This window comes from Bubalus kerabau, chromosome 1, assembly GCF_029407905.1.
Source record: "Bubalus kerabau isolate K-KA32 ecotype Philippines breed swamp buffalo chromosome 1, PCC_UOA_SB_1v2, whole genome shotgun sequence".
NCBI lineage: Eukaryota > Metazoa > Chordata > Mammalia > Artiodactyla > Bovidae > Bubalus > Bubalus kerabau.
In genome coordinates, this window is record NC_073624.1 from 38,192,051 (window position 1) to 38,219,373 (window position 27,323).

The 27,323-nt window shown below is 39.6% G+C and overlaps 1 protein-coding gene across 2 annotated transcripts in view; it reads left to right on the forward strand.

Moving 5' to 3' along the window:
* SSPN (sarcospan) overlaps positions 1-26,981 on the forward strand; it is a 42,813-nt gene extending 15,832 nt beyond the window's left edge. For both annotated transcript variants that reach the window (XM_055572384.1, XM_055572392.1), the window contains exons 2-3: positions 19,523-19,609; positions 26,559-26,981. In XM_055572384.1, coding sequence (XP_055428359.1) covers positions 19,523-19,609; positions 26,559-26,924 — 453 coding nt within the window. In that variant the 3' untranslated portion in view covers positions 26,925-26,981. The remainder of the gene's footprint in view (positions 1-19,522; positions 19,610-26,558) is intronic.
* The last annotated feature ends 342 nt before the right edge of the window (positions 26,982-27,323 follow it).

A 27,323-nucleotide genomic window follows, 5' to 3' on the forward strand; every position in this document is an offset into this window, starting at 1 on the left:
ACTTTTGTGATCTAGTATGTGGCTAATTTTTTTTTTATAAGTGTTCCATTTAGCTTGGAAAAAATGTATATTCTCTCATTTTGAAATTAGGGTTCTGTATTTCATTTGACAATCAAGCTTTTTAATCATGTTTAATTTTCTACATCTTTACTAATATTTTTCAGCTTGATATGGATATCATGCTGAGAGATGTGTATTCAAATTTCCCAGCATTAGACGAATATGTTTCTCCTCGTTTTCCCATTTTCATTAAACATTTTTAGTCTACTTAATAACCACATACAAGATAATGATTATAAAATATTTCACTAGTCTGAGGTTAACAGCTATTTTTTCCCATTTAAAAATATACCATTTCATTGTCTTCTGACTGCAGTTATTGCTGCTAAGAAGTTTGGTATAGAAATGTTTTTCCTTTATAGATAACATGCCCCTTACCCCTGGTTGCTTTTCTGATTTTCTCTCTTTGGGGTTTTGTAGTTTAACTACAATCTGCCTATCTGTGGGTTCTATTGTATGTTTCCTGAATCTAAGACTTTTGTGTCTTTCATCAATTAAAAAAAATGAGCCATTATTTATTTTTTTCAAATATTATCTCCCTCTTCTCTTTAGTCACTTTGCTGGAAATGCTGTTAGATAATTTGGACATTCTTGTTTTATTTTCCATATTTCTCAACCTCTCTGTTAAGTTTCATTTCCCTGTATCCTCTGTGCCATATTTTGGGTTATTTCTTCATATCTAATCTCTAGTTCAATATTCCCCTTTTCAGTTGAATTTAATCTGCCTCTTACTTTTCCAGGAGCATTTAATTCCAATGATTTTATTTTTCATTTCTAGAGCTCCCATTTTGCTTTTATTGATTTTTTAATATATTCCTGGAATTTTCAAAAGTGCCCTGTTGTTTGTTTGTATTTTCAATTCCTTATTTTACATCTGTTTACTTTGAATTTACTTTGAAAAATGTTTATTTATTCAAATATGTTCACAGTAGATGGTTATGTAAAAAAGTTACAAATCACATATATAATATAAAATTATTTTGTAAACCAATAGTATAGTTATATATTGAATGTACTTTTTTTTATAAGCTCTATTTGTTAGTTCTGCAATTGAAATTCATGTGGCTTTAATTCTGAGAAAGAGGAAAAGAGAGAGGAGAGAAAGAGAATGTGTGTGTGTGCATGCATACACATTTATATGCGTGTGGTTGCTGACCTTTACTAATGAATTGGTTCTTCATATGTTTGGTGTAAGTGGTCTGTGAGTTCATTTTCTAAGAGACTTTATATGTGATAATTTGGTGTGGTGTAACCTTTCCAAACAGTTTGCCTTGCCAAGTGTCCCAATGGTATCATGATCCAAGAATTGCCTTTTTAAAAAAATTTACCTATTTGTGGTGGAAAATTTTCAAACATACTCAGAAGTAGATAAAATAGTATAATGAATTCCTATGATTCCATTATCCAGTTTCAGTAATTATTACAAGACGATCAATGTTGCTTCATTTGCCTATTCTGGCAGTTTCTCCACGCCGACACATCACACACTGGATAATTTTGAAGTAAATCTTGGATATTATGTAATTTCATCCATAAATATTCCACTAAGTCAAAAGATGAAGACTAAAAAATAATCAAAATAGCAGTCACACCTAACAAGTTAACAAGATGAAATTGGAGTTTGAACATTCATGATTAACTCATGAATATTTCTTCACAGTTTGTTGAAATCAGGATCCCAACAAAATTCATGAACAGCAATTGGTTCATATATTTTTTACATCCCCTTTACTCAAAGATTTACCTTTTCTCTCTGTCTTCTTTCTTTGCCTTTTTCCTTTTTTTCTTCTCTCCCTCTCTCTCCCTCTTACAATTTATTTGTTGAAAAAGAAAATTCAGGATCACGTTCATGTTACTTTCTTCTTTCTCACCTTCATGGGTTCCAGGACTCTGTAAGTATTAAAATCCCTCAAAATCTCTACCCCACACCATCGACTGAGACAAAACAATTTTTTTGATGAATTTCAGTGCTACTGGGTTAATTGTTTTGTAGTCCTATAAGGGTGTAGCCATTTAGGGGCCTACCTTTATGCCATGGTCTTAGATCTATCTCTTAGCCTATAGAAGCTCAATGCATTTGAAAGTGTTTTATAGAGAGAAGTTTCATATCATTTTGTCCTTAATACTGTGTAAAAGTGAAAGCTCTTAATGCTTTAAAAAAGTCTTCTTTGGATTTTTTTTTTGCAAGTTTCTTAACCTAAATTACAATATTCTATAAAATGGGGTAATTTTTTTTTATTATTACCTTGTTTGGGGGAATAAATGAGCTAAAGTGTATAAAGTGGGCAATGAGTATAGAGGATCTTTGAACAGAGTTTGAAGAATGAATATACTAGATTCAAAATGATTGAAGGAGGAGTACTATACCAGGATGATAAAGAAGTAACTTTATTGCTCAACAATTTTGTTGTTTATGCTTACTCAATCTTTTTTTTTTTAAGGTTTTAATGTCATTTACAGACTTTTGTTTTTATCTTTGGCTGTGTTGGGTCTTGTTGCAGCATGTAGGAGCTTCTCTGTAGTTGTGGCATGCGGGCTCTAGAGCACGTGGGCTCAGTAGCTGCAGTGCATGCACCTCTCTAGTTGCAGCTTATGGGCTTTGTTGCCCCGCAACATGTGGGATCTAGTTCCTCGACCAAGGATCAAACTCAAATCCTCTGCATGGGAGTGCAGAGTCCTAGTCACTGGACCACCAGGGAAGTCCCCTGTGCTTATTCAGTTTTTTGAGGGTGAAATTGCAAAGCTTTCAGCAGTTCCTATAAAATATGTATCTTGCCATAGATGTGCAGATCTGCATTGCAGTATTAAAATAGGACCCAAACGAAACAGACTGTACTTGAATGTCTGCTTGACAAGTCATGCACAGGATAGTTGTCGGATTTTTCTCTCAGTTTTCTGTAAGTAATTTGATGAAACAGTTGTGAGATTCATTGGTTTAAAATTGTGAGATAATTTGCAGTCATTTGCAAGCAAGGTTTTTGAAACTTAAAAATTGTAGCAGCTTTGTTCTGACACATCTCTTGCAGATCTCCCTAGCTTTCCAATCTTATTTTGGCAGGAACATCAAGGAAAGCACACTATATCCATAGGATTTGGAGGATTCAGGCTCCCTTCATCCAGCTGCTGGTCACAGGTTCCAACTCATCTTTATCAGTCCCATCAGGATAGTTTTCTAACATCTTCTAAAGCAACATAGGAGATATAAGCAAACATCTGCAAAGCACAATGTGTGCTAAGAAACAGGATAGTCACCTAACAGTACATTGTCCTCCCCACTCTTTCTGTGTTGATTCAACAGATCTGGCTAACCTCCACAGCAGTGCAAAATATAATGTAACATTGGTTAAAAAATTTTTTTAAACATGTGTATAAAATCTACCTATCATGAATTATACATATATATATAAAATCTTTCTGTATATAAGAGATTTATAAAGATATATAGCTATACTAATATCAAAATAAACACAGATATAGATATAAAATTCTGGTTATTTGATAGCTTCAAATCATGATAAAACCCATTACTTGGAATTAGAAAGGATATATTTTACCAAACAAAGGACTTCAGTCTGGTATGTGCTTCTTAACACTTCATATTTCTTGGCCAGGCAATCAGATCTTTTATCTCAACAAATCAGTTGAATCTACTCTCATTGCCAGCAATGGCAAGAGCAATAATTTCCTGAAGAATTGTCTCGTAAATTCTTAGAAATTTTACTTCTACAATTTATTTTCCAAAGCGATCTAGATTAAAGAAAGTTCTAGGTGATGATAGACCTGCTTTTTTCAATTTATTAGCACATAAATTATTGATTTTGCTTCGATTGGAATGTCTTTGCAAACTCATAGATGAAAAGTCGATAGAATTACAGCAATTCAGACATAGATCTGTCAGGTAACAACTCCTCAGGCAAGAAGACAATAATAGTAACAAAGGGGAAGAAAATGACTGAGACAGGTGAGCTCAGCTTGGGTGTGGTTCAGCAAGTGTCTTCTCTCTTTAGACTCTGCAAAGAAATAATTTTCTCTGAGAGAGTTCATCATCTAGAATTATCTCTTTGCTGAGAAATTTTGACCTGGATCTTTATCAGCTTCTTGTAAAAATAATCTGACTTGCAAACTAAAAATTACAAATTGTTCCCTCCAAGAAAATACATAGAAATGCACAGATGGGGATGTGTGTCATAACCCAAACTCTTCTGGAGCAGGTGGCACTTAATCCTTAGATGAAGAGAGTATTTCTGTACTACATCTCTTCATTGACAACTTTTAGTGTAATGGAAAAATGAAAATAACAAGAGCAGAGCAATGAAGTTCTGGGGTTGTAGATTCCTAAGGCAAGAGGAAAGGCTTTGAGTATCTTCCTAATATATGTCAGCCAAATAAAACACTCCTTAGCAAAACTTACTAGCTATAAAAAGTTGTTGCTAGCTATAGCTTTATTTGTGGTAGAAAAGAAGCTGCTATTTTGCGTGCTAAGTTGCTTCAGTCATGTCTGACTCTTTGCAACTCTGTGGACCACAGCCTGCCAGGCTCCTCTGTCCATGGGATTCCAAGGCAAGAATACTGGAGTGAGCTGCCATACCCTCCTCCAGGGATCTTCCTGACCCAGAGATCGAACACAGGTCTCTTATGTTTCCTGCATTGGCAGGCAGGTTCTTTACCTCTAGAGCCACCAGCTTAGTTTAATAAAAACTAAGAAAAAATTTTTTTCAAGATTATAATTTGTGTGCTATATTTTAATGCTTATACAGTTGTATTTGTAGTGTTTAGAGACAGATTGTTACAGTTTGCCCCCTCATCTTTTTTTATTCTTGTTGGAATTTTTTAATTGAAGTAGAGGTGATTATATGTTATAGGTATAAAATATAGTGATTCACAATTTTTAAAGGTTATACTCCATTTATGGTTATTATAAAATATTGGCTATATTTCCTGTGTTGTACAATATATCCTTGTATGTTATTTTATACAAAATAGTGTGCACATTTTAATCTCCTACTCCTATATTGCCCTCTCCCCATCTCACTACTGGTAACCAGTAGTTTGTTCTCTGTATCTGTAGGTTTGCTTCCTTTTTGTTGTATTCACTTGTTTATTGTATTTAGATTCCACATATAAGTGCTTATAGTATTTGTCTTTCTCTGTGTGACTTAATTCACTTAGTATAATGCCCTCCAAGTCCATCCATATTACTGCAAATGGCAAAATTTCATTCTTTTTTATGGCTGAGTAGTATTCCATTATATATGTGTATATGATATATATATATATCACATCTTCATATATAGACCACATATATATCACTATCATATATGTGACATATATCATATATTTATATCACATCTGCTTTATCCATTTATCTGTTGATGGACACTTAGGTTGCTTCCATCTCTTGCCTGTTTTGAAAATATTGCTGCTGTGAACATTGGGGTTCATGTATCTTTTCAAATTATGTTTTTCTTTTTTTCATATGTATATACCTGGGAGTGGAATTGCTTTATCATATGGGAGTTCTATTTTTAGGAACCTACAAACTGTTTTCCATAATGACTGCGTCAATTTACATTCCCACCAACAGTGTAGGAGAGTTCCCTTTATTCCACATCCTTGCTAACATTTGTATCTGTGTTCTCATTGACGACAACCATTCTGACAGGTGTGAGGTGATACATCATTGTGGTTTTGATTTGCATTCCCCTGATGACTAGCCACGTTGAGCATCTTTTAATGTCCCTGTTGGCCATCTGCATTTCCTCTTTGGAAAAATATCTATTTAGGTCTTCTGCCCATGTTTAAATTTTTTTTTTTATGTTAAGTTGCATGAGCTGTTTATACATTTTGGATATTAACCCCTTATTGGTCATATCATTTGCAAGTATTTTCTCCCATTAAGCAGGTTGCCTTTTCATTTTGTCAATGGTTTCCTTGCTGTGCAAAAGCTTTGAAGTTCAATTAGGCACCATTTGTTTATTTTTGCTTTTTTTTTTTTTGCTTTAGAAGACAGATCCAAAAAAATATTGCTATGATTTATGTCAAAGAGTGTTCTGCCTATGTGTTCCTCTAGGAGTTTTATGGTTTCTGGTCTTACATTTAGGTCTTTAATCCATTTTCAGTTTATTTTTGTATGCAGTGTTAGAGGGTATTCTAATTTGATTCTTTTACATGGAACTGTCCAGTTTTCCTGGCACCACTTATTGAAGAGACTGTCTTTTCTCCACTGTATATTCACCTCTGTTGTACATTAATTGACCATAAGTGTGTTCTCCTCTCATCCTGATGTTCAATTCTGCCATAAATTCTTGTTAATTTGGAACCTTTACTTTTACATGCCTATCACTTTTGGAACTTCCTATTAATATCTGAACACTAAGTTAGGCTGAAACAATTTTGCTTTTTAAAAAAAGTAACATTAATTTTGGATCTGTTATGGATAGAAAATATTTTTAACTGCATGGCATTTTTTTTTTCAGAAATTAAATGCTTATCTTTGTAAAACCATAATAGTGTAATCAGAGAAACACATACAGCTCTGCATGGTTACCAGGATTGGCACTTCCTGAGTAGTACATAATAAATATTTAGATTTGTAGCACAAAAGAAAAGAAATAGAGAAAGAGGTTTTATAATTCTTAGGTGTTTGCAAGCTATTTAGGTCACATTATTAGAAAGATTTTTGAAAAGTAGGTCTTTGCTATGAAAGCAAAAGTAGCCCAAATCTCTCAATGAATGGATTCATTTATTCATTTATGTATTTGACAAACAAGTATTGACTGCTTCATGTGTGCTGGTACTATAATAAACCTTTTACACATGCTGTCTTATATAATCTTCACAGCAATTTATGAAGTAGGTACTGTGGTTATCATCCCAAGATGATGCAGCTGAGGCTCAAAGAGGTTACCTTGTCTGAGACTGAAAGCTAAAAAGTGATGGAGGTGGCTTTTGAATCCCGATCTGTCAGATCCAGAGCTAAGATATACTGGCCCAGTTTCTGCCATGTAGGTGCAGCCCATTTTGCTCTAACCCCTTATGTAGTTATCCTCTGTTGTCCATTCTCTGGGAGCCTGTGAGGTCTCAGCTAACTTAGAGTGGATACATGTTCTTGGAATAATAATCAATGAGAGTCTCATTAGAAACAACCTAGAGTCTACCATCTTGTCTTAAGGAATTGCTGGGTATTACCAATTCATTTTTAGGGAAAACATATCACTTTAAGGATTTATTTATTTTTTGCTGATTACTGTATATTATGTTTGTGTGAAAAAGAAGCCATGATGTTAAGTGCTATGCTCTCCATAGCTCTTCTCAATGACTGACACATTATATTTCTTTAAAAAATATATATTTATTTATTTGACTGCACCAGATCTTATTTGCAGCCTGTAGGATCCTTAGTTGTGGCATGTGGGATATACTTCCCTGATCAGGGATCGAACCCAGGCCCCCTGCATTGGGAGCACAGAGTCTCAGCCACAGGACCATCAGGGAAGCCCCAACACATTATATTTCTATTTAATTCACTTGTTAAGTTCTGCCTCTCCACTTTAAAGCATTGGCTGTATCAAAGCAGCAATTTTTGCTTCTTTTCATAACTCTCCAGAGCCTCTGGAGCCTCTAGTATCTCCAGAGCCTCAGAGACTTTCTAGCACATGGTAGATACACAGTGAACACTTATTAAATGAAGAGAATGAGATTATTTCTAAGATGTGATAGAGGGCTACATCTATTTATATCATTCATTTCAGCTCAGATTTCAGAGTAAGTTACACTGGCACAGTTTGAGGTCATATGAGATGGAAAAAAATAATGCCTACTACCCTTCTGAGCACATTATTTATGATCCTTAAATTATAAAGTAAGTTTTATTTTCTCTGTTTTATACATGATGAGATTGAGTCTCAATGACTGTGTCCCCATCCCCCAGCCTAGACAGAGTCTGGATCTCAAAGACTGATCTTTACACAAGCCCTGCCTCAGGAGCAGAGCTTCCTGCCCTCCCACAAGGAGAGGGGCAGATGATGGAATGTTTTCTAAATCTCTGCAGCTCTCCTTCTCTTATAGGGCTGTCTAGAGTCCTCCAGAGAGAGGCAGCCAGGATGTGTAATGGTTAAGAGTCAGGCTCTGTACTCCTGACCACATACAGCCTTGAGCTCTGTATTTGCTATATGACCTTGAGCATAAAACCATTCTGAACTTTAGTTTCCTCATCTATAAAAATGGGGTAATAACAGCAACTTTCTCAAGGATATTTTACGAAGACCAAAGAAGATAATTTACAAAGAGTTCTTAGTTTAATGCCTGGCACATAAAACTGCTCAATATTAGCATTAAAATGTCAAACAATCTAGACTTGTTAATTAGTTTTTCTTACATAAAGATTGCACCAAGTATCCACTGGTGCTAATAAAAAATACTGTGATATTTGTAACCAAGACAGTACATGTGTTTTCAGTTCTAAACCTGCTTAAGTTGGTAATACATTTCTGAACCCTGAAATATACTCTAAATTTGGCTTACTGTAATAAATGTACGAGTGGCTCTAATTGCAATAATAATTATGGTAGTAACCACTAGAAGTTATTATCCATTTGTTAAGATATTATCCTAGGCCCCTTACTTACATTATCATTAATTCTTTAATTGACCATCAAAAGAAGGCAGTATTGTTTGCATCTCACAGATAACAAAACCAAGGCTAAGAAGCTATAATTTTGTTCAAGATCTTTTAGGTGCAAAGTGTCAAGGTCAAGAGTCAGACTCTAAAGTCCACATTTGTTCCACTATGCAGCACTGTCTCCTTGATTATAGTTCTAGACTTGATTTTAACTAAATCTAAAGATTTAGTTCTAGCACATGTGCTTTAACTAAAACTAAAGAAGCAGTAATCACTTGTTGAATGAACTGTAACTTGATGTTTCATGCTTTTGAGTTATTTTTACCTTTCTCATCTCATCTGATTAGAGTAGTTTTTAGTCCTTTTATCTTGCTTTTACCTTAAAATACAATTTAAAATAATAATAATAACAAATGTGGAGAGTGGATAACTTCATCATTCTACCATATTTACAGCCTTATTAACAGAAAACACTTTGTTGTCTTTAAAAACTAAGGCACAGCAAGAAAAAAAAAATCACAGTTGATTCAATGTTCCTTACATTATGGAACGCATGAGTTTTTTAATTAATTAGTTAATTGATTAATTTTTGGCTACATTGGGTCTTTGTTGCTGTGCATGGGCTTTAGTTGCAAGAAGCAGGGGCTTACTCTCTAGTTGCAGTGCATGGGCTTCTCATTTTGGTGGCTTCTTTTATTGTGGGGCACAGGTTGTAGGTACGTAGGCTTCAGGAGTTATGGCACATGGGCTCAGTAGTTGTGGTTCATGAGGTCTAGAGCTTGGGTTCAGTAGCTGTGGCACACAGGCTTAGTTGTGGGATCTTCCCAGATCTGGGATGGAACTTGGGTCCTGTGCATTGTCAGGCAGATTCTTAACCACTGGACCACCAGGGAAGTCCCAGCATGAGAGGTTTTGATGAGCAGTCAGGAAATAACAGTTTAAATAAGTTGCTATGGGCTGCTCATTCTTACACTGGATCTATCCTGGTCAAATGACATTCTCCATGGCGATTAATTTTCCCATGCCTCAATTTCTCTGCAAAGTAGGGATTAAACAGTAAATTTCTAAAAAACAAAAACCCTATCTTACTTTTCTTCCTAGTGCCTACCACAATAAAGCTGCTGAGCTCAACTCAGTTGGGGATTGATGCCTACATTGGCATGGTCATGAATAACAAGAGCTCAGAGATTGTGCTGCCACAATTCTTACTCCATTTTCACAAATTAGGAAATGAGTACTAGGATTTCTCCCTGCACCTTTATACTATTGCACCTTTATACTGATTCTGTAGGCTAGTTTCAGTGATTCCAAACAACTAATAAAAAGCAATGTGTCAAACTTTACTCTTTGTTGTTGCTGTTCAGTTGCTCAGTCATGTCGGACTCTGTGAACCCATGAACTGCAGCATGCCAGGCTTCCCTGTCCTTCACCATCTTCTAGAGCTTGCTCAAACTCATGTCCATCGAATTGGTGATGCCATCCAGCCATCTCATCCTCTGTCGTCCCCTTCTCCTCCTGCCCTCAATCTTTCCCAGCATCAGCATCTTTTCCAGTGAGTCTGCTTTTTGCATCAGTTGCCAAACTTTGCTCTTTAGTTACAAACGAATCCCACTTGGTAACCAGATGCTTCCAAAGGCATACAATGTGGTAGGAAGTGCAGGATGCTCTAGGGCACCTCTGATGGACAGACAGTGCAGTAGGGGTGTGGAGTGCACTAGGGTACAGCTGATGGGCTAGTGAAAACTGATTGTGTACATCTCTTCCCAACTCTGTGCTCAGTGACTTCACATTGGTAGCTTTAAATCGGCACTGGTAGCAGTATTTCCACCATGGAAGTTAACAAATGCTGCAACTAGCAGCTCCCACCCCTGTAGCTGGTAATCGTTTACCAGCACCCCGCTAAAGAGATGGTCCAGTATTGGATGTTTGCTTTACTCTGGCTTGGAGTGCCGTAGGCAGTGCCTGTCAACAGTAGCGGAGTGCCACATCACACTGTGATTTAGAGATGCTCCCCAATCATCGACTACACACACTAAGGCTACAGGCTCTAGAATGAGGTCATATTCAAGTAGTAATGAAGACAAAGGGTTTTTCCCTCCAATTTTAAGGAATTTTGCTACAATAGCCATGACTGAATTTATTTATGGGGAAACTATTGTTACATTTCATTACTACTGGTACTAAACAACTCTTCTGTAGGAAACCCCACAAGTCTGTGTATCACTTTTAACCCCTAACCATCCAGATAAACCCCATACTGGGCATCAGCATTTAGAAGAGTACATTTTCAGCTTAGACTAGTGTTTCTCATGGAGAAGGCAATGGCACCCCACTCCAGTACTCTTGCCTGGAAAACCCCATGGACGGAGGAGCCTGGTGGGCTGCAGTCCATGGGGTCGCTAAGAATCGGACATGACTGAACGACTTCATTTTCACTTTTCACTTCCATGCATTGGAGAAGGAAATGGCAACCCACTCCAGTGTTCTTGCCTGGAGAATCCCAGGGATGGGGAGCCTGGTGGGCTGCTGTCTATGGGGTCGCACAGAGTTGGACACGACTGAAGCAACTTAGCAGTAGCAGCAGCAGTGGTTCTCAGGGCTTCCCTGGTGGCGCAGCAGTAAACAATCCTTCTGCAATTCAGGAGACAGGGTTTCGATCCCTAGGTTGGAAAGATCCCCTGGAGGAGGGAGTGTCAACCCATTCCAGTACTCTTGCCTGGAGAATCCCATGGACAGAGGAGCCCGGTGGGCTCCAGTCCATAGGGTTGCAGAGTCAGACACGACTGAAGCGGCTTAGCAGGCAGGCAGTGGTTCTCAAAGTGTTGTCTTATTTGTTAGAAATGCAAGTTCTTGGTCTCTGCCCTAGACCTATTGGATCAGATCTGCCCTACACCTATTGGATCAGAAATCCTGGAGATAAAGGAGTTTTCACCAAGTCCTCCAAGTAACTCTGAACCACTACCTTAGACTTGTGGTTACCTCTTACCAGAGGCAGTTGCAATGAGAATCTAGTAAAAATGCTGAAGCTGTGCTAAATATTCTATCCATTTCTTCAGAAATCTTGATCCAATAGACATCTTTTAATAGAGTCTCATGAAATGTCCTCTTGTATATTTTTAAGTCTCTGATAAGCTATGTATTCATAAGCAATTCTTTTGAGACTGCTTCATTTGACAGATTGCAATCTACCTATCATTTGTTGCAACTTATTTCTGATACACTACCTTAAATTCTACTAAATAGGTGAAAATCCATAGAAATTCTCTTGAGAAATATCCAGAGAAACATTTATAGTTCTGCTCCATCTCTTGTTGATCATTTTGGCTGTGCAAACATGAGAAGAGAGTTCATTTCGTTACTCTATTGACTGAATTAAAGTACTTTAAATACAAGGGTGAACGTTGATTAACTTACAGAAATAGAATCACATTTCAGGTACACAAATGAAAGGGAGGATGAAAGGAGGAGAGAAACCTTGAAAGGCATTTGACAGGGGAGGTTATATTCCCCAGATAGCCCTGTCAGGCAGCTCTGTCGACAACAAAAAGAAGAAAACAAATAAGTTGGAGGTTGTGTGAATGTCACAAGACCAGCATATAAATATGACATGGAGCGAAGTAAATACCAATAATTCACATTCTCACAAAATGTTTTAGGGTGATACCTTCTTGCTATGTCAGAATGAAAAGGGGAAAAAAATGATATGCAGCTAAATCTGCAAGACCCTGGGTGCAAGATTCACTCTTTATTCATAATAAGCCAACCCTCAAAATGCACTGCTGCACGTACAACAGGCCAAATAACATAACAAACCAAGAGTGACAAGACTCAGGACATGGACTTAAGATTCAGAGAACATTTCAACTCTGCTTAACTTTCTAACTCACACGAGATGATGCAGTCTTCACTCTGAGCAGACAAAGAAGCTCTTTAGAATGCGAAATTCAGGACTTAGGTTTTCGCTTCTTGCTGAACAAACTGCAGAAACACGCATCCAAGAATAGGTTTTAAATGATGGCTTTTTTCTTTATTCATTAAAAACTTCTTTCAAGCTTTTGCTATCAACATAATTATCCATCTGTATATGAACTAGATCTACACAAGCTCTTCGAGGCTAACCCCTCAGCACTAGTTTTCTCATTGCCACCCAAGTCCTGTCTGATTTTGTTCAGTGATTCCACCTGTCTGCTCCTGGTCCAATGGATGCCTTCTTGAAAATCTTACATAACTGCCTTTTTCCTGTTCCATGGGCTTCACCTCCCCATATCTAATGGAAGCCCTTGCCCAGAATCCAAGAATGTTGTTCCAGAGAGGCCTGGTGAGTGTCACTGCTCATTAACAAGAACGTGCCCTTTCCCGCCTGGGGAAGCCAGAACACCCTGTCTTCCTGGCATGCCCAGGTCCTGCCGGCTCAGGAAACAAGACTCTTGGTCTGGTACGAGAAATCTGCTTTTCTCCCTGTGGTCATAAAGCCTTCAGCTTTAACTATTCAATAAATTCTAAAGGAAATCAACCCTGAATATTCACTGGAAGGACTGATGCTGAAGCTGAAACTCCAATACTTTGGCTGCCTGTTGGGAAGAGCCAACTTATTAGGAAAGACCCTGATGCTGGCAAAGATTGAAGCTAAAAGGAGAAGAGGGCGGTGGGGGGATAAGATGGTTAGATAGCATCACTTACTCATGGACATGAATCTAAGCAAACTCCAGGAGATGGTGAAGGACAGGGAAGCCTGGAGTACTGCACAAAGAGTACAAAGGGGTCACAAAGAGTTGGACACGACTTGGTGACTGAACAACAACAATTCAATAAATACTACTTTTCTATAAGGTGCTTGCATTCTAAATTCCAATAAATTCTCTGATAAAAAAGTATTGTTCTCTATGACTGATTCATACTGATGTTTGGTAGAAACCAACATAATACTGTGAAGCAATTATCCTTAAATTAAAAATGAATAAAAGCAAGTTACAAAAGCATACTGTAGTATGGTAATACTTACACAAATATAAGAAATAATATGATTCTGTGTTTTGTTATGGAGATGTATGTAATTAAGGGTAATGGGAAAAATTATTAGGAAAGTTGCAGATCAACCTCAGGATAGTGTTCATCTTTGGGACTGGGAGGGTAATAATGCTTTTAATTGTATCTATAATAGTTTGTTTTAACATTTATCTAAAACAATTTGGACAAACATTAAAAAAAAGTATTGTTCTAATATGCAAAGCTGTAGGTGAGAAAATGAACTCCCTCACTCTCCTTCCAGAGCCAGTTGAGCCAAGAAGTTAAAATATGTTGGATTGATCCAGGCTTTATAGCAAATAACCTATACTAGGACATAGAAGCCAGAGAAGGCAATGGCACCCCACTCCAGTACTCTTGCCTGGAAAATCCCATGGATGGAGAAGCCTGGTGGGCTGCAGTCCATGGGGTCGCTAAGAGTTGGACACAACTGAGCGACTTCACTTTCACTTTTCACTTTCATGCATTGGAGAAGGAAATGGCAACCCACTCCAGTAGTCTTGCCTGGAGAATCCCAGGGACGGGGGAGCCTGGTGGGCTTCCGTCTATGGGGTCACACAGAGTCGGACACGACTGAAGTGACTTAGCAGCAGCAGCAGCAACAGCAGGACATAGAAGCTGAAACTTTCAAAAATCCAAAAGGATTATCATTTTTTTTAATTTTATTTTATTTTTAAACCTCAAACACTGTATTAGTTTTGCCAAACATCAAAACGAATCCGCCACAGGTATACAGGATTATCATTTTCATAGTATTTAGACATGTCATGGGGTACAACCAAAGTTATAAGAAGTGTATTTGAGGTGCTTTCTGTTCAAACTATCCAAAGATTCTTCATAACTGGGTAACTTCTTTGGCTCTTTTTTGTTTTCCCTAGACTGTCTCTGGGTGAAACAGCATTTCTGATGGTTTCCATTGCCTCAAGGGCTTATCTTCAGCTCAGACCTCTTTCCTGAGTTCTAGGCCCATGTGACTGACCTTTGAGTTCATGTGGGCTTCACTGGTTTCAGTTCCTATTCTGCTTTTCCTCTTATTAAACGTGACTTATTAAATGTGAACTCCATCCACCTGGCACCTCATGGCAGTAACTGAGCATCGCACGGATCCCTCCCTCTCCTTCAGCCCTCACATCTAATTAGTTCTCAGAGCCTTAGATCTGCTTCCTTCACATCACTCAGACACACCTCCTTTCTCTCAGTTACCTGAGCTCAGGCATGCTCCATTTCTCTGTAGATAAGAACAACTTTCTAGCTGGTCTTCCTCCCCTAATCCATTCTTCACAACCAGAAAGACCATTCTAAAAGGCAAAGGCAATCACATAACTCCTTTGCTTCAAATGTCCTAGACTGGAATGAGTCCTTTGTGACCTACTTCCTGTCCATCTCTGCAAGCTCATCTTTTGCATTTTCTTCTTCCATCCTCTGCACCGGAACTACGGGAAAGGATGTTTACTGGGCATTTCTCCATGCTTTTGTACCTGCTAGTACTCTCTCTACTCTTCCTCACATCCTTCTGCTTGATTTCTGCTTACCTTTTAAAATCCATCTTCCAGGAAGTGTCTTCAAGTTACCTTCAGATTAATCACCCCTTCCATGTATTACAGCAGACACAGTCTAGTACTTACATGGTATTGTAACTTCACTCTCATCCCCACTGGACTGAGAGCTCCTTGAAGGCTGAAACTTTTTCTTATCACTCAGTTCCTGGAGATGTTGAAAAAAGTCTGGCCTCAAAAAAAAAAAAAAAAAAAAAATTCTATCTAATGACTAAATGAATTACTCTAGAGTAAGAGTATATGTTTCTGTGCTACTTCTTGCTGGAAACAAGCTAAATTAAGGCTTCACAGAAGTAGATATTACTGAAGTCAAAAAAATTGTGCAAGGAAGGCAGAGTTAGATTTTTAAGATACTGGTCATTTAGGCTTGATTGTTGGAACGTGTCTCTCCTAAAGACAAAGGGGAGAGTCTTGGCAGTTGCCAACTTCCCAGCAGCCGCTAGGGACAAAAGCAGTCACGTGGAAGAGAGCCTGACTCTGTGCACCTGTGGACAGATGTTAACAAAGGACCCCAGACACGTGCTTAGGGTCTGACAGTCCCCACGGAAGCAAGTTTAAAAGTCTCCATTGGGCTTGTGGCCAATAAACAAAAAAAGGTCTTTCTTCCATTGTTTCAGTTCTGTAGATTCTTAATTTGAAAAATACATAGTAAGCCCCTATGCTGCTGCTGCTGCTGCTGCTAAGTTGCTTCAGTCGTGTCCAACTCTGTGCAACCCCGGAGACGGCAGCCCACCAGGCTCCCCCGTCCCTGGGATTCTCCAGGCAAGAACACTGGAGTGGGTTGCCATTTCCTTCCCCAATGCATGAAAGTGAAAAGTGAAAGTGAGGTCGCTCAGTAGGCCTTATCAAATTTACACTTCAATTAGATATATTTATATATTTTAAAAGTTTATTTATTTTTAATGGAAGGATAATTGCTTTATAATATTGGTTTGATTTCTGCCATACATCAACATGAATTAGCCATACATGTACATATGTTCCCTCTCTCTTGAATCCCCCTCTCTAGATATATTTTTAAAACAAACTTTGAAAAAGAACTTCATGCCTCACTTGAAAATACAGCCACATTGTGGACTACACAAATAATTTCTGTATCATTACCTGCACATTTGTCAATGCTCTGCTGAAAAGCTGCCTTTCTGGGTTCTATCTGCTGTATTTTCTACCCAAACCTCTCCAACCCACACTCTGGCTCTCCACCAGAAATGTCATCTATGTTCTTTAACCATCAGCCTGTTCTAATGGCAGAAAACCCTGAAAACAGCTTGCACTCAAAGAAGGCTTGGCTTTGGCTTCACAGCCCAGTGGAAACCTGACCAACTCTCAACTTGGGAACCTGTGAGGGCACAAGATACTTACTGATTTTGTAATCAAAGGGAGAATGGAATAGAGGTGCTACCTTAAAATGCTATGTGGGCTTTGTAAATAAATAGATCTACTGCTCTAGCAGAGATGGTCCAAGGTTCAAAGCTGGCCCTGGGGGGTAGGAGTTATGATACCACCAAACCAGCCATTCGTTGACTTGCTGGGCGACTCTCAGCCACACTTCCAACTTTGTCTCTAGGAAAACTGTGCTTATTGGAAAACGCAGTTTGGTTGCTTATGTTTTCCATCCTAAAGTAGAACTTAGCAACATTTTAAGGTTTCCAAAGTTGAAATGTGAATAGGTATGCTTTGATTAGAAACTGTAAATCAGAGTTTAAGAAACTAATGCACTAAAAAGGAAATCAGATCGAGTATGTTTTATGTCAGGAAGCTCAGGTGGCACAGTGGTAAAGAATCTGCTGCCAATGCAGGAGACACAAGAGATGTGGTTTCGATCCCTGGATTGGGAAGAGCCCCTGGAGTAGGAAATGGCAACCCACTCTAGTCTTCTTGCCTGGAAAATTACATGGACAGTGGAGCCTGCTGGTTCGTGGAGTCAGACACAACTGAGCACTATCCACACACGTGTTTACTGTGCCACGTCTGCTTTATGCATTCATCTGTTGATGGACACTAAGGTTGCTTCCATGTCTTGGCCACTGTAAATAGTGCTGCCATGAACTCTGGAGTTCATACCTTTTCAAATTAGTCTCTTCTCCAGAACATATTCAGCCATAGAAACGAATTAAATAATGCCATTTGCAACAAATGGATGGACCTGGAGATTACCACATTAAGTGAAGTCAGAAAAAGCAAAATATCATATGATATCACTTATATATGGGCTCTTTAGAAATGATATAAATGACCTTATTTACAAATCAGAAATATATTCACAGACATAGGAAACAAACTTATAGTTACCAGAGGGGATAGTGGGGGTGGAGGGGGAGATACATTTGGAGTTTGAGATTAGCAGATACAAACTGCTGCTGCTGCTAAGTCGCTTCAGTCGTGTCTGACTCTGTGCAACCCCGTAGACGGCAGGCCCCCAGGCTCTGCCATCCCTGGGATTCTCCAGGCAAGAATACTGGAGTGGGTTGCCATTTCCTACTATATATAAAATAGATAAACATAGCAGATACAAACTACTATAAATAAAATAGATAAACAACAAAGACCTACTGTATAGCACAGGGAACTATATACAGTGTCTTGTAATAACCTATAATGGAAAAGAACCTTAAAAAAAAAATATATATATATATAGTGAAAGTTACTTGCTCAGTCATGTCCGACTCTTTGTGACCCCATGAATGGTAGCCTGCCAGGTTTCTTTGCCCATGGGATTTTCCAGGCAAGAATCCTGGAGTGGATTGCCATTTCCTTCTCCAGGGGATCTTCCTGACCCAGGGATTGCACCTGGGTCTCCCGCATTGCAGGCAGATTCTTTACTGTCTGAGGAGGGAGATAAATTAGGAGTTTGGGATTAGCAGATAAACACTATATATAAAATAGGTAAACAACAAGGACCAACTGTATAGCACAAAGAACTATATTCAATATCTTATAATAACCTATAATAGAAAAGAACCTAAAAAAGAAATATATATATATGCCTGTGTGTGTGTGTGTGTATCTGAATCACCTTGTTGTACACCTGAAGCTAACACAACATTATAAATTAACTGTGCTTTGATTTTAAAAATTGTTTTAAACATAGATTATGTTTTATAAGCTGCCATGCCTCTTGCAGCCTTCTTTCTGTCAGGTGCAGCCCCGCTTTTTCCGTCACTGACACTCAAGAGCTTGAAGATAGCTTTCTATTTCTCCTATTCCACTGTCCACCCATCAATCACACAATAGTCAAGATGTATAGATTTTACTTTTACTTCACCTTTCCTCTCACCTCTTTCTCTGCCGCTGTCCACCACCCTCTGAGCTCTGGCTCACTGGATGGATTAATCCTGCTTTTAGATGAGTAAAACAAGATTCTGATGTTTTCACCACCAAACCACCCAACACCCACTGCTCATTTTCCTGAAACATGTCTTGAAAAATGTCATCCCCCTGATCAAAAGTGCTCAAGGGAGCCCCACTCTTTGCTAAATCAGTTCTACCTCCCCAGATTTCCCCCCTACCTTTCCTGCTCTATATTTTGTTATTTCCACAGTGGATACATGTTTACCCTTCTTTCCACACACACTCCTGTGTCTGTGCTGTTGCCCATACTGATTCACCCAAGCTACCTGATTTAAGGGCTGGTTCCAGCATTTTCTAGCTTTGTGCTTCTGTTTCCTCATTTATAATACAGGGATCATAATAGCACCTACTTCATAGGGTTTTGTCCTAATTTCATGAAGAAATCCACAGGAAACTTAGAAGAGCCCCAGCCACAAAGTATCCAGTGACTGTTAGTGATCATTACTATGATCACCATCCCTTTCAAGAACCATTTCAAATCCACCTCTTTAGCAAAGGCTTTTTTAATTGCCCAACTCAATGTTGTTTTTTTTCCTCTTTTTGTACTTCTCTGAATAGCATTTGACACAGAATGCCCTGCCTTAGAATAGTGTGTGCACTTATTGTGGCTTGGCCTGGACTATACAGTTACTGAGGTTGAGGAAGTTTTGTTCATCATCGTATGCACTGAAGGACCTTGCATAGCACCTGGCACATCAAAAGGACTTAATAAATACTGGCTAAATTGAAATAAATTGACTTTCCTATTTTTAAAACTCTGTTCCACAAGCTGAGGAAAAATATCCCATAAAGATAAGCAAATGAAACGAACACCTTGATAACAAGGATGTTACTGGTGAAAGACACAGAGATTGATGTCATTGGAAAGCTTGCCCGGATAACATCCTTTCATCCTTGTTCTTGCTTGCAGGTCTGCTTAGTGGCCTATCTCGGTTTGTTTATGCTTTGTGTCTCCTATCAAGTTGATGAACGGACATGTATCCAGTTTGCCATGAAAGTAAGTTGTCATTTTTCTTTCTCTTTTATCGTCACATACAAAGAAACATGAGTACAAAATCAAGGAGGACTTTTTAAGGGGTTGGATATCTGATTATTCTAGAAATTGGATTTTTAGGCAGGCAAAAAAATGTTTTAGGAGGGCATTCATCCAGCCCCCAGAGGTAATGCAGTCTTTTTTTTTGGTAAGTCTTAATTTCCATGAACTGGATTTGCACGGAGCATATGAAGTCTGTCCTCCAATGCCCTTAAAAGGAATATCGAAAATTTGTCAGTTCAACAAAACACTTGGCTAAGAAAAAGGTGTCTTAGATCAGTGCCCACTTTCCTATTTGGGTTTTTTTTTTTTAGAATGCTTTAATAACAAAGCAGTCTAAGTGCATTTCCCCTTGTAGGTGGGATCACTGAGGCAGAGAAAAGTATATTGGGTGCACCCAAATGATCTGTGCCAAGAGTCTGAGGGCAAAGGTGGGAGATTGGGATATGCTTGGTGTAGCAAGTGTGTGTCTTTCCTGTGTGTGTCTTTTTCCTGTTAGAGATGGTGCGTTTGGTTGGAGCCAATTCAAGTACACAGCATTTTCACTGCACAGTAGAATCTGCTCTAAAGGGAAACACAGACACACCCTTTCAGAGTTTAGGGAGATAAACACCCCACTCAGCCATCAGAGTTAGTAGAAATTCAATTCGTACATTCTCTTTCAACTCCTGCAGCAGAGAACAAAAAGCTTTCTGTAATGTTGGTGGTGGTTTTTTTTTTTTTTTTTTTGGGGGGGGGGTGTGTATCCACTCACATTGTTTATTTTTCTTCTACAAGAAAACACACAAAAACTGGATACTCTTTTTTTGTTGTTTGTTTCTTTTTTTTTAATTTTATTTTATTTTTAAACTTTACATAATTGTATTAGTTTTGCCAAATATCAAAATGAGTCCGCCACAGGTATACATGTGTTCCCCATCCTGAACCCTCCTCCCTCCTCCCTCCCCATACCATCCCTCTGGGTCGTCCAGTGCACCAGCCCCAAGCATCCAGTATCGTGCATCGAACCTGGACTGGATACTCTTTAGTTCACTAAAATAAGAAAGCATAGGGCATAAGAGTAAGTTAACTATATCATTTGGAAATTACAAAAATGAAGAAAATAAGATGTCAGTATATTGACATAAAAAACAATGTGCTGATATGTATATCTATGTATACATATTTAAGTCACTGTAAAAGAGTAACTAGTGAAGAAATATTCAAATTATTTTGACTCACAAAAAAACTGGCTACACAAAATATATGGCATGATCGTACAAAAATAAAAAAATAGCTCTTATGTACAGAGAAGAAAAAAATAGTTTCTCTGAGTGGTGGGATTATAGATACATTCTGGAAGGTTTTTCTATTCAATTTTGAGGTGTTCTCCAATAGTTAGATGTAACTTTTCTAATTTAAAAATTGAATGGATGCTATTTTAAAAATTGAAAGAGTTAGAATTTTTGTGGATATGCCTCACTTGGAAATTTTACTTTTTCTGTCTGAGGGTGTTCCTTAAAGAAGGCCAGACTAAGCAGACATCATCCCTGTTTACTTTTTGAGTAGAAGTCTGAATAAACTGCAAGGCTTAGTAATGGGTTTTTTTCAAAGCCAGAAAGCCTAGTAAGAAATGATATGTTAAACCATGTGAACTTCATTCATCAGGTTAAAAGCGCTCATCAATTTCTATGAAACGCCCTCATCTCCCTCTCTGTCTCCCCCATGATCCCAGGAGACAGTATCATCTTCACAGAGGCCCCTAAAGCCTAAACGTCTTCACTTAAGGAGTAAGGACAAATAAACAAAATTAAAAAGGCATTGCTAATGTCAGCCAGCTTGAGAAGTCCCCACTAGGAAGATCTCATTAGCTATCTTTTTTTTTCCACCTGTGACATACATTGACAAATACAGAAACACTTTCTCTTCTCCTGAATGTGACCTTTCGTGATGCTAGTTTCCAGCTCTCTAAGGTGCCGGCTGTATTATCTTCAGGTCGAAAATGAGCTTCAGTCAATCTCCGGGTTTTCCAAAGTCTACAGCCACTCTACCCTTGCGCTTCTCACATCGTTTAAAGGAGAGGGGATGAAACGCACCTTCCTGTGGTGTTTCTTACTAGCAAAACCATTTTAGTGCTTGATATCCTGGCCACACTTTGGAGAGAATTTCCTTGTGTTGAACGCCCAGATGGCCAGCACAAGCCATCCTCCGAGGGTGATGACATCGCCTCACTGCAGCCTGTGCTAGTGAGCGTGCGCGCGCGCACACACACACACACACACACACCTCCCCTTTCCCTTACAGAAACACACACACACACACACACCTCCCCTTTTCCTTACAGAAATAGCCACGGCAGCTTGTCCTTTCATCTCAAGCTAGCACAATCTTTCCGGCGGCCCTTTGGCAGGCCCTGTAAGCATCCTTCCATTCTTCTCCCTGGACTCTGCACCTGAGCTTGGGGGGGCCATCTGGCCGCGGATTGGGCCTCCTGCCTATTCTCGTGGCTCTATTTTCTCGGGGCTCACCTTGATGGTTTTCAGAATCGTGTCCGGTTCATGTGCTTGCGGAAACAATCGGGAGTCACATTCCCGGTATTGGAGGCGCAATGGTCCGGTACCCACCGCCCTCCGGGGGGCCCCCGGGCTGCCGCCGCTTCCCCCTGCCCATCGAGGAGCAGAGGGGTCTTACCCTGCCTGCCACTGGGAAGATAATTAAATTGAAGCCAAACCGCCCTCCTCACGAAGTAACTGAACGCTGAAGCGGCGGCCGGGTACCAATTAGAGGCGGCGAGCGCGGGGCCGCGGTTACATAAGTGCAGGGGGCGCCCGCCTCCGCCCGTTGTCCTGCGCCGGCCGCCGGCGTGTCACCCGCAAGACAGATGAGGCCGGAGCCGCGCTGCTAGCAAGATATATTTGCTGGCATTCCCAAGGTCATCGTAAACACTTTCATTGATAGTTTATTTGTGCCTTGTAGGTAAAACCAGCCACTTGATTTTAAATTACAGATTCTGACCCAGAGGCTTATTGCTATCGGCTGAGTTGAAAGCCGCGAAGGAAAAATGCTATAGCGCTGCAGAAGTGGCCCATAGGCTTTGGCCGATCAAGTCTATATTTATGTCTTGAAATGGAGAAGAAATTTGATGCTGTGGCTCACTCTTGTTTACTTGGCCCGATGCTTTTCTGCAGTGGGAGAAGCAGAATCACCATGTGTGAGCTAGTGCACCAATGAAAATGTATTCGTATTTTTAAAGGAGCGGAGGGGTATGGCTTTCATTGGCGCTCTTGAGGCTTTTAGCATATTTAAGATACTCGGTTAAAACTGAGTAATCTCTCCGTATTTGTGTAAATATTTACATCTTTTATACAAGCCAAGTATGTTTTGTTACTCTCACCTGACATAGGAGACAAAGATTGATATCCTAAAAGTCCTGAGAATAGGCAGCTCTTTCCATGTCTACTAATGTGTTTATTTCACACATACTTAAATAGTGCTACTGCGTACCAGCCACTGTTCTAAGCCCTGTACATATATCAACTCTTTGGATCCTGAGAGTAATGCTGTGAAGCCAGTGTTAGATGAAGAAACAGAGGGACACATGGGATTGATTAATTTGCCCAAGGTTCATAGTTAAGGGGGGAGAACCAGGATTCTAACCCAGGCTGTCTGGCTCTCCAGCACATGCATGTAATCCTCATCCAGCCCTGCTGTGTGCTTGGTAAATGTCTTGGCAAGTCTTTTGATCTTTAGGCCAAAAAGTTCTCTTTTAAAAAGAGACAAAACTCTCATTTCAGCAGATGGATTTTCATAATGGTTATGAGAAAAAAAAATTTTTTTGCAACAGTTTGACTAATTTACAGACCAAGAATAAGGGATTATTGTCATTGTTTCAAGATAATGCATCAGTGGGTGCTCTAGAAATTCTCTAAGGATATATATGTGAGTGTGTGTGTGGAGGGTGTTATGACAAGACTTTCATAGTGCCATCCATTGATGACATTAAAATGTATAAAGAATACTCTAGTTGGGGCCTTTCTAAAGAAGCAGATGACTCTCCGGTGGGAAATTATCCCTTTACTTTAAGCCTTCTCTGCTGGTAGAGTCTCTGCTGTATCCATGTTCCCAGAGCAATTTGTTCCCAGTCCCCTGCGTCTGCACTGGAGACGCGCTTCCAGCAGCAGGCATGTACCACGTGGCCAGCACAATTTAGTCTGGTCCTTGGCATCAAGGGTTTGAAGTCAGTTGTCAAGCCTGAATATTTCAAAAACAACCCAAAATGTTTCAGATACTCTGCCTCAATGAGCCCACAAAATAAATCCATACTTTTTAGCCTATTTTTGTAGAAAATATGCCCACTGAAAATTTGGGGGACAGGCAGAACCAAGGCTGTGTTTTCAATATTACAAATCAAATAGTTCCTCTTAATTTTTATTAAGATAGTGCCACTTTGTATGTTTGTGGTTCCCTTCCTCCAAGAGAGAATAAACATGTTGTGCATAGGTTATCCTTGTTATGTCCCTGAGATAGAGGTTTCCATAAACTGCATCACATGTGAAGAAACGTGGGTTATATGTGACAATCCTTCATATGATTTGAAAATGAAAAAGGGAGTGTGTGTTTAAGATGTTTTTGTTGAGCAGATCCGAAGAACCCCTGCATTCTTTGCTCTTGCAGCCACATGAAGTCCAAGTGGCTTTAACCAGGGTCTATTATCTTCTTGGGAGAAGGCAATGGCACCCCACTCCAGTACTCTTGCCTGGAAACTCCCATGGACGGAGGAGCCTGGTAGGCTGCAGTCCATGGGGTCACTAAGAGTCGGACACGACTGAGCGACTTCACTTTCACTTTTCACTTTCACGCTTTGGAGAAGGAAATGGCAACCCACTCCAGTGTTCTTGCCTGGAGAATCCCAGGGACAGGGGAACCTGGTGGGCTGCCATCTCTGGGGTCGCACAGAGTTGGACACGACTGAAGGGACTTAGCAGCAGCAGCATTCTCTTTTTGTGTCTACAGTGAAGCTTCCAAGCAAATGAGATCCGTGCACAGAGCCCCAACACACACACACACACACACACACACACACACACACCACACCACATATCACACTCAAGAAGGAAAAAATAAATTTTGAAGTATTCTATATTTAAGACTTGAAATTGTCCCTGTGTGGAAAATCACTAATCTGTAAGACTTATGTGCATGTAGTTTATAATTTTACATGTATGTTTTTATTTTGAGTTGCATTTACTTGGACGTGGGGGGAGGGCATAATCTTTTCAGAGCAATTTTTTAATTGGAGGATAATTGCTTTACAGCGTTGTGTTGGTTTCTGCCATACAACGGAAATCAGTCATAATATATATACTATATATACAATATATAATACCATATTATATTATATATATATATATATATACACACTCTTGCCTGGAAAATTCCACGGACAGAGGAGCCTGGCAGGCTACAGTCCATGGGGTCACAAAGAGTCCAAAGATTCGGACTCAACTAAGCAACTAACACTTTCAAAGATATATATATATATATATATATATATATATATCCCCTCCCTCTTGAGATTCCCTCCCCCTCCCTCAGATCAACTTTAATCTGAACCTGGACTGGATGTGCCTGATTTTCCTTTGAGGAGTTTACATTCACCAGAACTGCTCTATGAGCATCTTTTGACTATAGGTGTGCAACTCTTACACTAAGAACTTAGTTCAGCACACCAGTGCCGACAGCTGGGGACTCTGTTCCTTATCTAGATCCTCAGTAGGCTGGACCATCAAGAGGAAGGATTCCAGTAGGGAAGTCCAATCACAAGAAGATTTCTTGTTCTATAAAATGGTTTATATAGCGGTCACATTAACAAGCATTCACAATTTCATGATCAAAATATTTCAGGTTTAGGGTAAATGTCTGAGTTGTTCAGGGATTCCATGGTTCTTTAGTAGCAGAGTTAGAACTTTCACCAGACTTGTCCATTCTAAGGCTAACACGCAGGCTAATGGTGCTTAGAACCTTGGTGACCAAGGGGCAATTTACAGCTTATTTTTGTGCTCAGAAACTACATGGTTATAGGTGGTCTTGAGATGAGACTTACAGATGATGAAGCTAACATTAAGTAACCTACTTTCTGGAGCTATATATTTTTTTCTCCCAGCAACTTCTGACTGGGGATATTGGCATTCCTGGACATAGTTTGGCAACCATTCCATTGAGCATGCTTCCCAGGGGATGCTAGTGGTAAAGAACCCGCTTGCCAGTGCAGGAGATGGAAGAGACCCGGGTTCGATCCCTGGGCCAGGCAGATCTCCTGGAGAAGGCAATGGCAACCCACTCCAGTGTTCTTGCCTGGAGAATCCCATGGACAGAAGAGTCTGTCAGGCTACAGTCCATGGGGTCGCAAAGAGTCAGACACGACTGAAGTAACTTAGCACATACACAAGCCACTGAACATAGTTTCTTGTTTTTTTATTAACACATGTTGCTAGTTGACCAATCATTGCCAGTTTGGGCCAACACAGTGTTTACACTGCAGAAACTTGTTCCCGGCTTCTAGTGTTGTTGCAGTCTTTATATCAGCAATCATTAAGGTCAAAAGAAATACAGTCTGTCCTTCAGGGATGGCTCTTGTGTTTGGGATTCATCTAAGCTGCCTGCTACACCCACACACAAACATCCCCAGATTAAGCTCAAATTGTTGGCTCGATTCATGAAAACACCCTCCATCTGTACGACAAATGAAAAGACCATCAGAGTGTCAGGAAGGCTCACTAGCAGTCCATAAGGAGCCGTTGTCACATCTTGGGCACCATGTTTCTGAGGAGAGAGGGGGAGCTTCCTAGGAGAGAAGAAGTCTTCTGTATTAGCTTTGGCGGTAGTCATCCAGCATTCTCTGTAACTGGAAAGCCTTTCTTCTGCTTTCTTGCAGCTCTTGTACTTTGTGCTGAGTGCCCTTGGCCTGACAGTCTGTGTGCTGGCCGTGGCGTTCGCTGCTCACCACTATGCCCAGCTCGCACAGTTTACCTGCAGAACCGCGTTCGACTCCTGCCAGTGCAAACTGCCCTCCTCCGAGCCCCTCAGCAGGACCTTTGTGTACCGGGATGTGACCGACTGTTCCAGCATCACTGGCACTTTCAAACTGTTCCTGCTCATCCAGATGATTCTGAACTTGGTCTGTGGCTTGGTGTGCTTGTTGGCCTGCTTTGTGATGTGGAAACACAGGTACCAGGTCTTTTATGTGGGTGTCAGGATGTGCTCCGGGACACCTTCCGAAGGTCAGCAGCAAAAGGTCTAACATGCTTGCTCAAAGGTGGAAGAGAAAACAGCAGCCTGACTGAGAGGTTTTTTTTTTTCAAAAGAAGAGAAAGAGAAGGAAGAAAAACTTTTGACAATCATCAGTATTCACCATTCTAAAGGAATATTTTTCTATTTTTCAGGAAATAAAAGAGCATTTTTTCAAGTTTCCATAGTATTTTTTTAAATAAATTTTTAAGATCTAAATTGACTTTGAGATGTTAAAAAAAAAAACCCCACAGAACACAGAGAGAAAGGTATAGATCTACCTTTAGAGTCTGGAGTCTATTCTTAATACTCTTGTATCTATTACTTATATAATCTTCTTTCCTGTTAGTCCAGCTTGATTAGGACAGTTTCAGGCCCACTTGCTAAATTTTCTAGAATCTTCCTCCAGCCC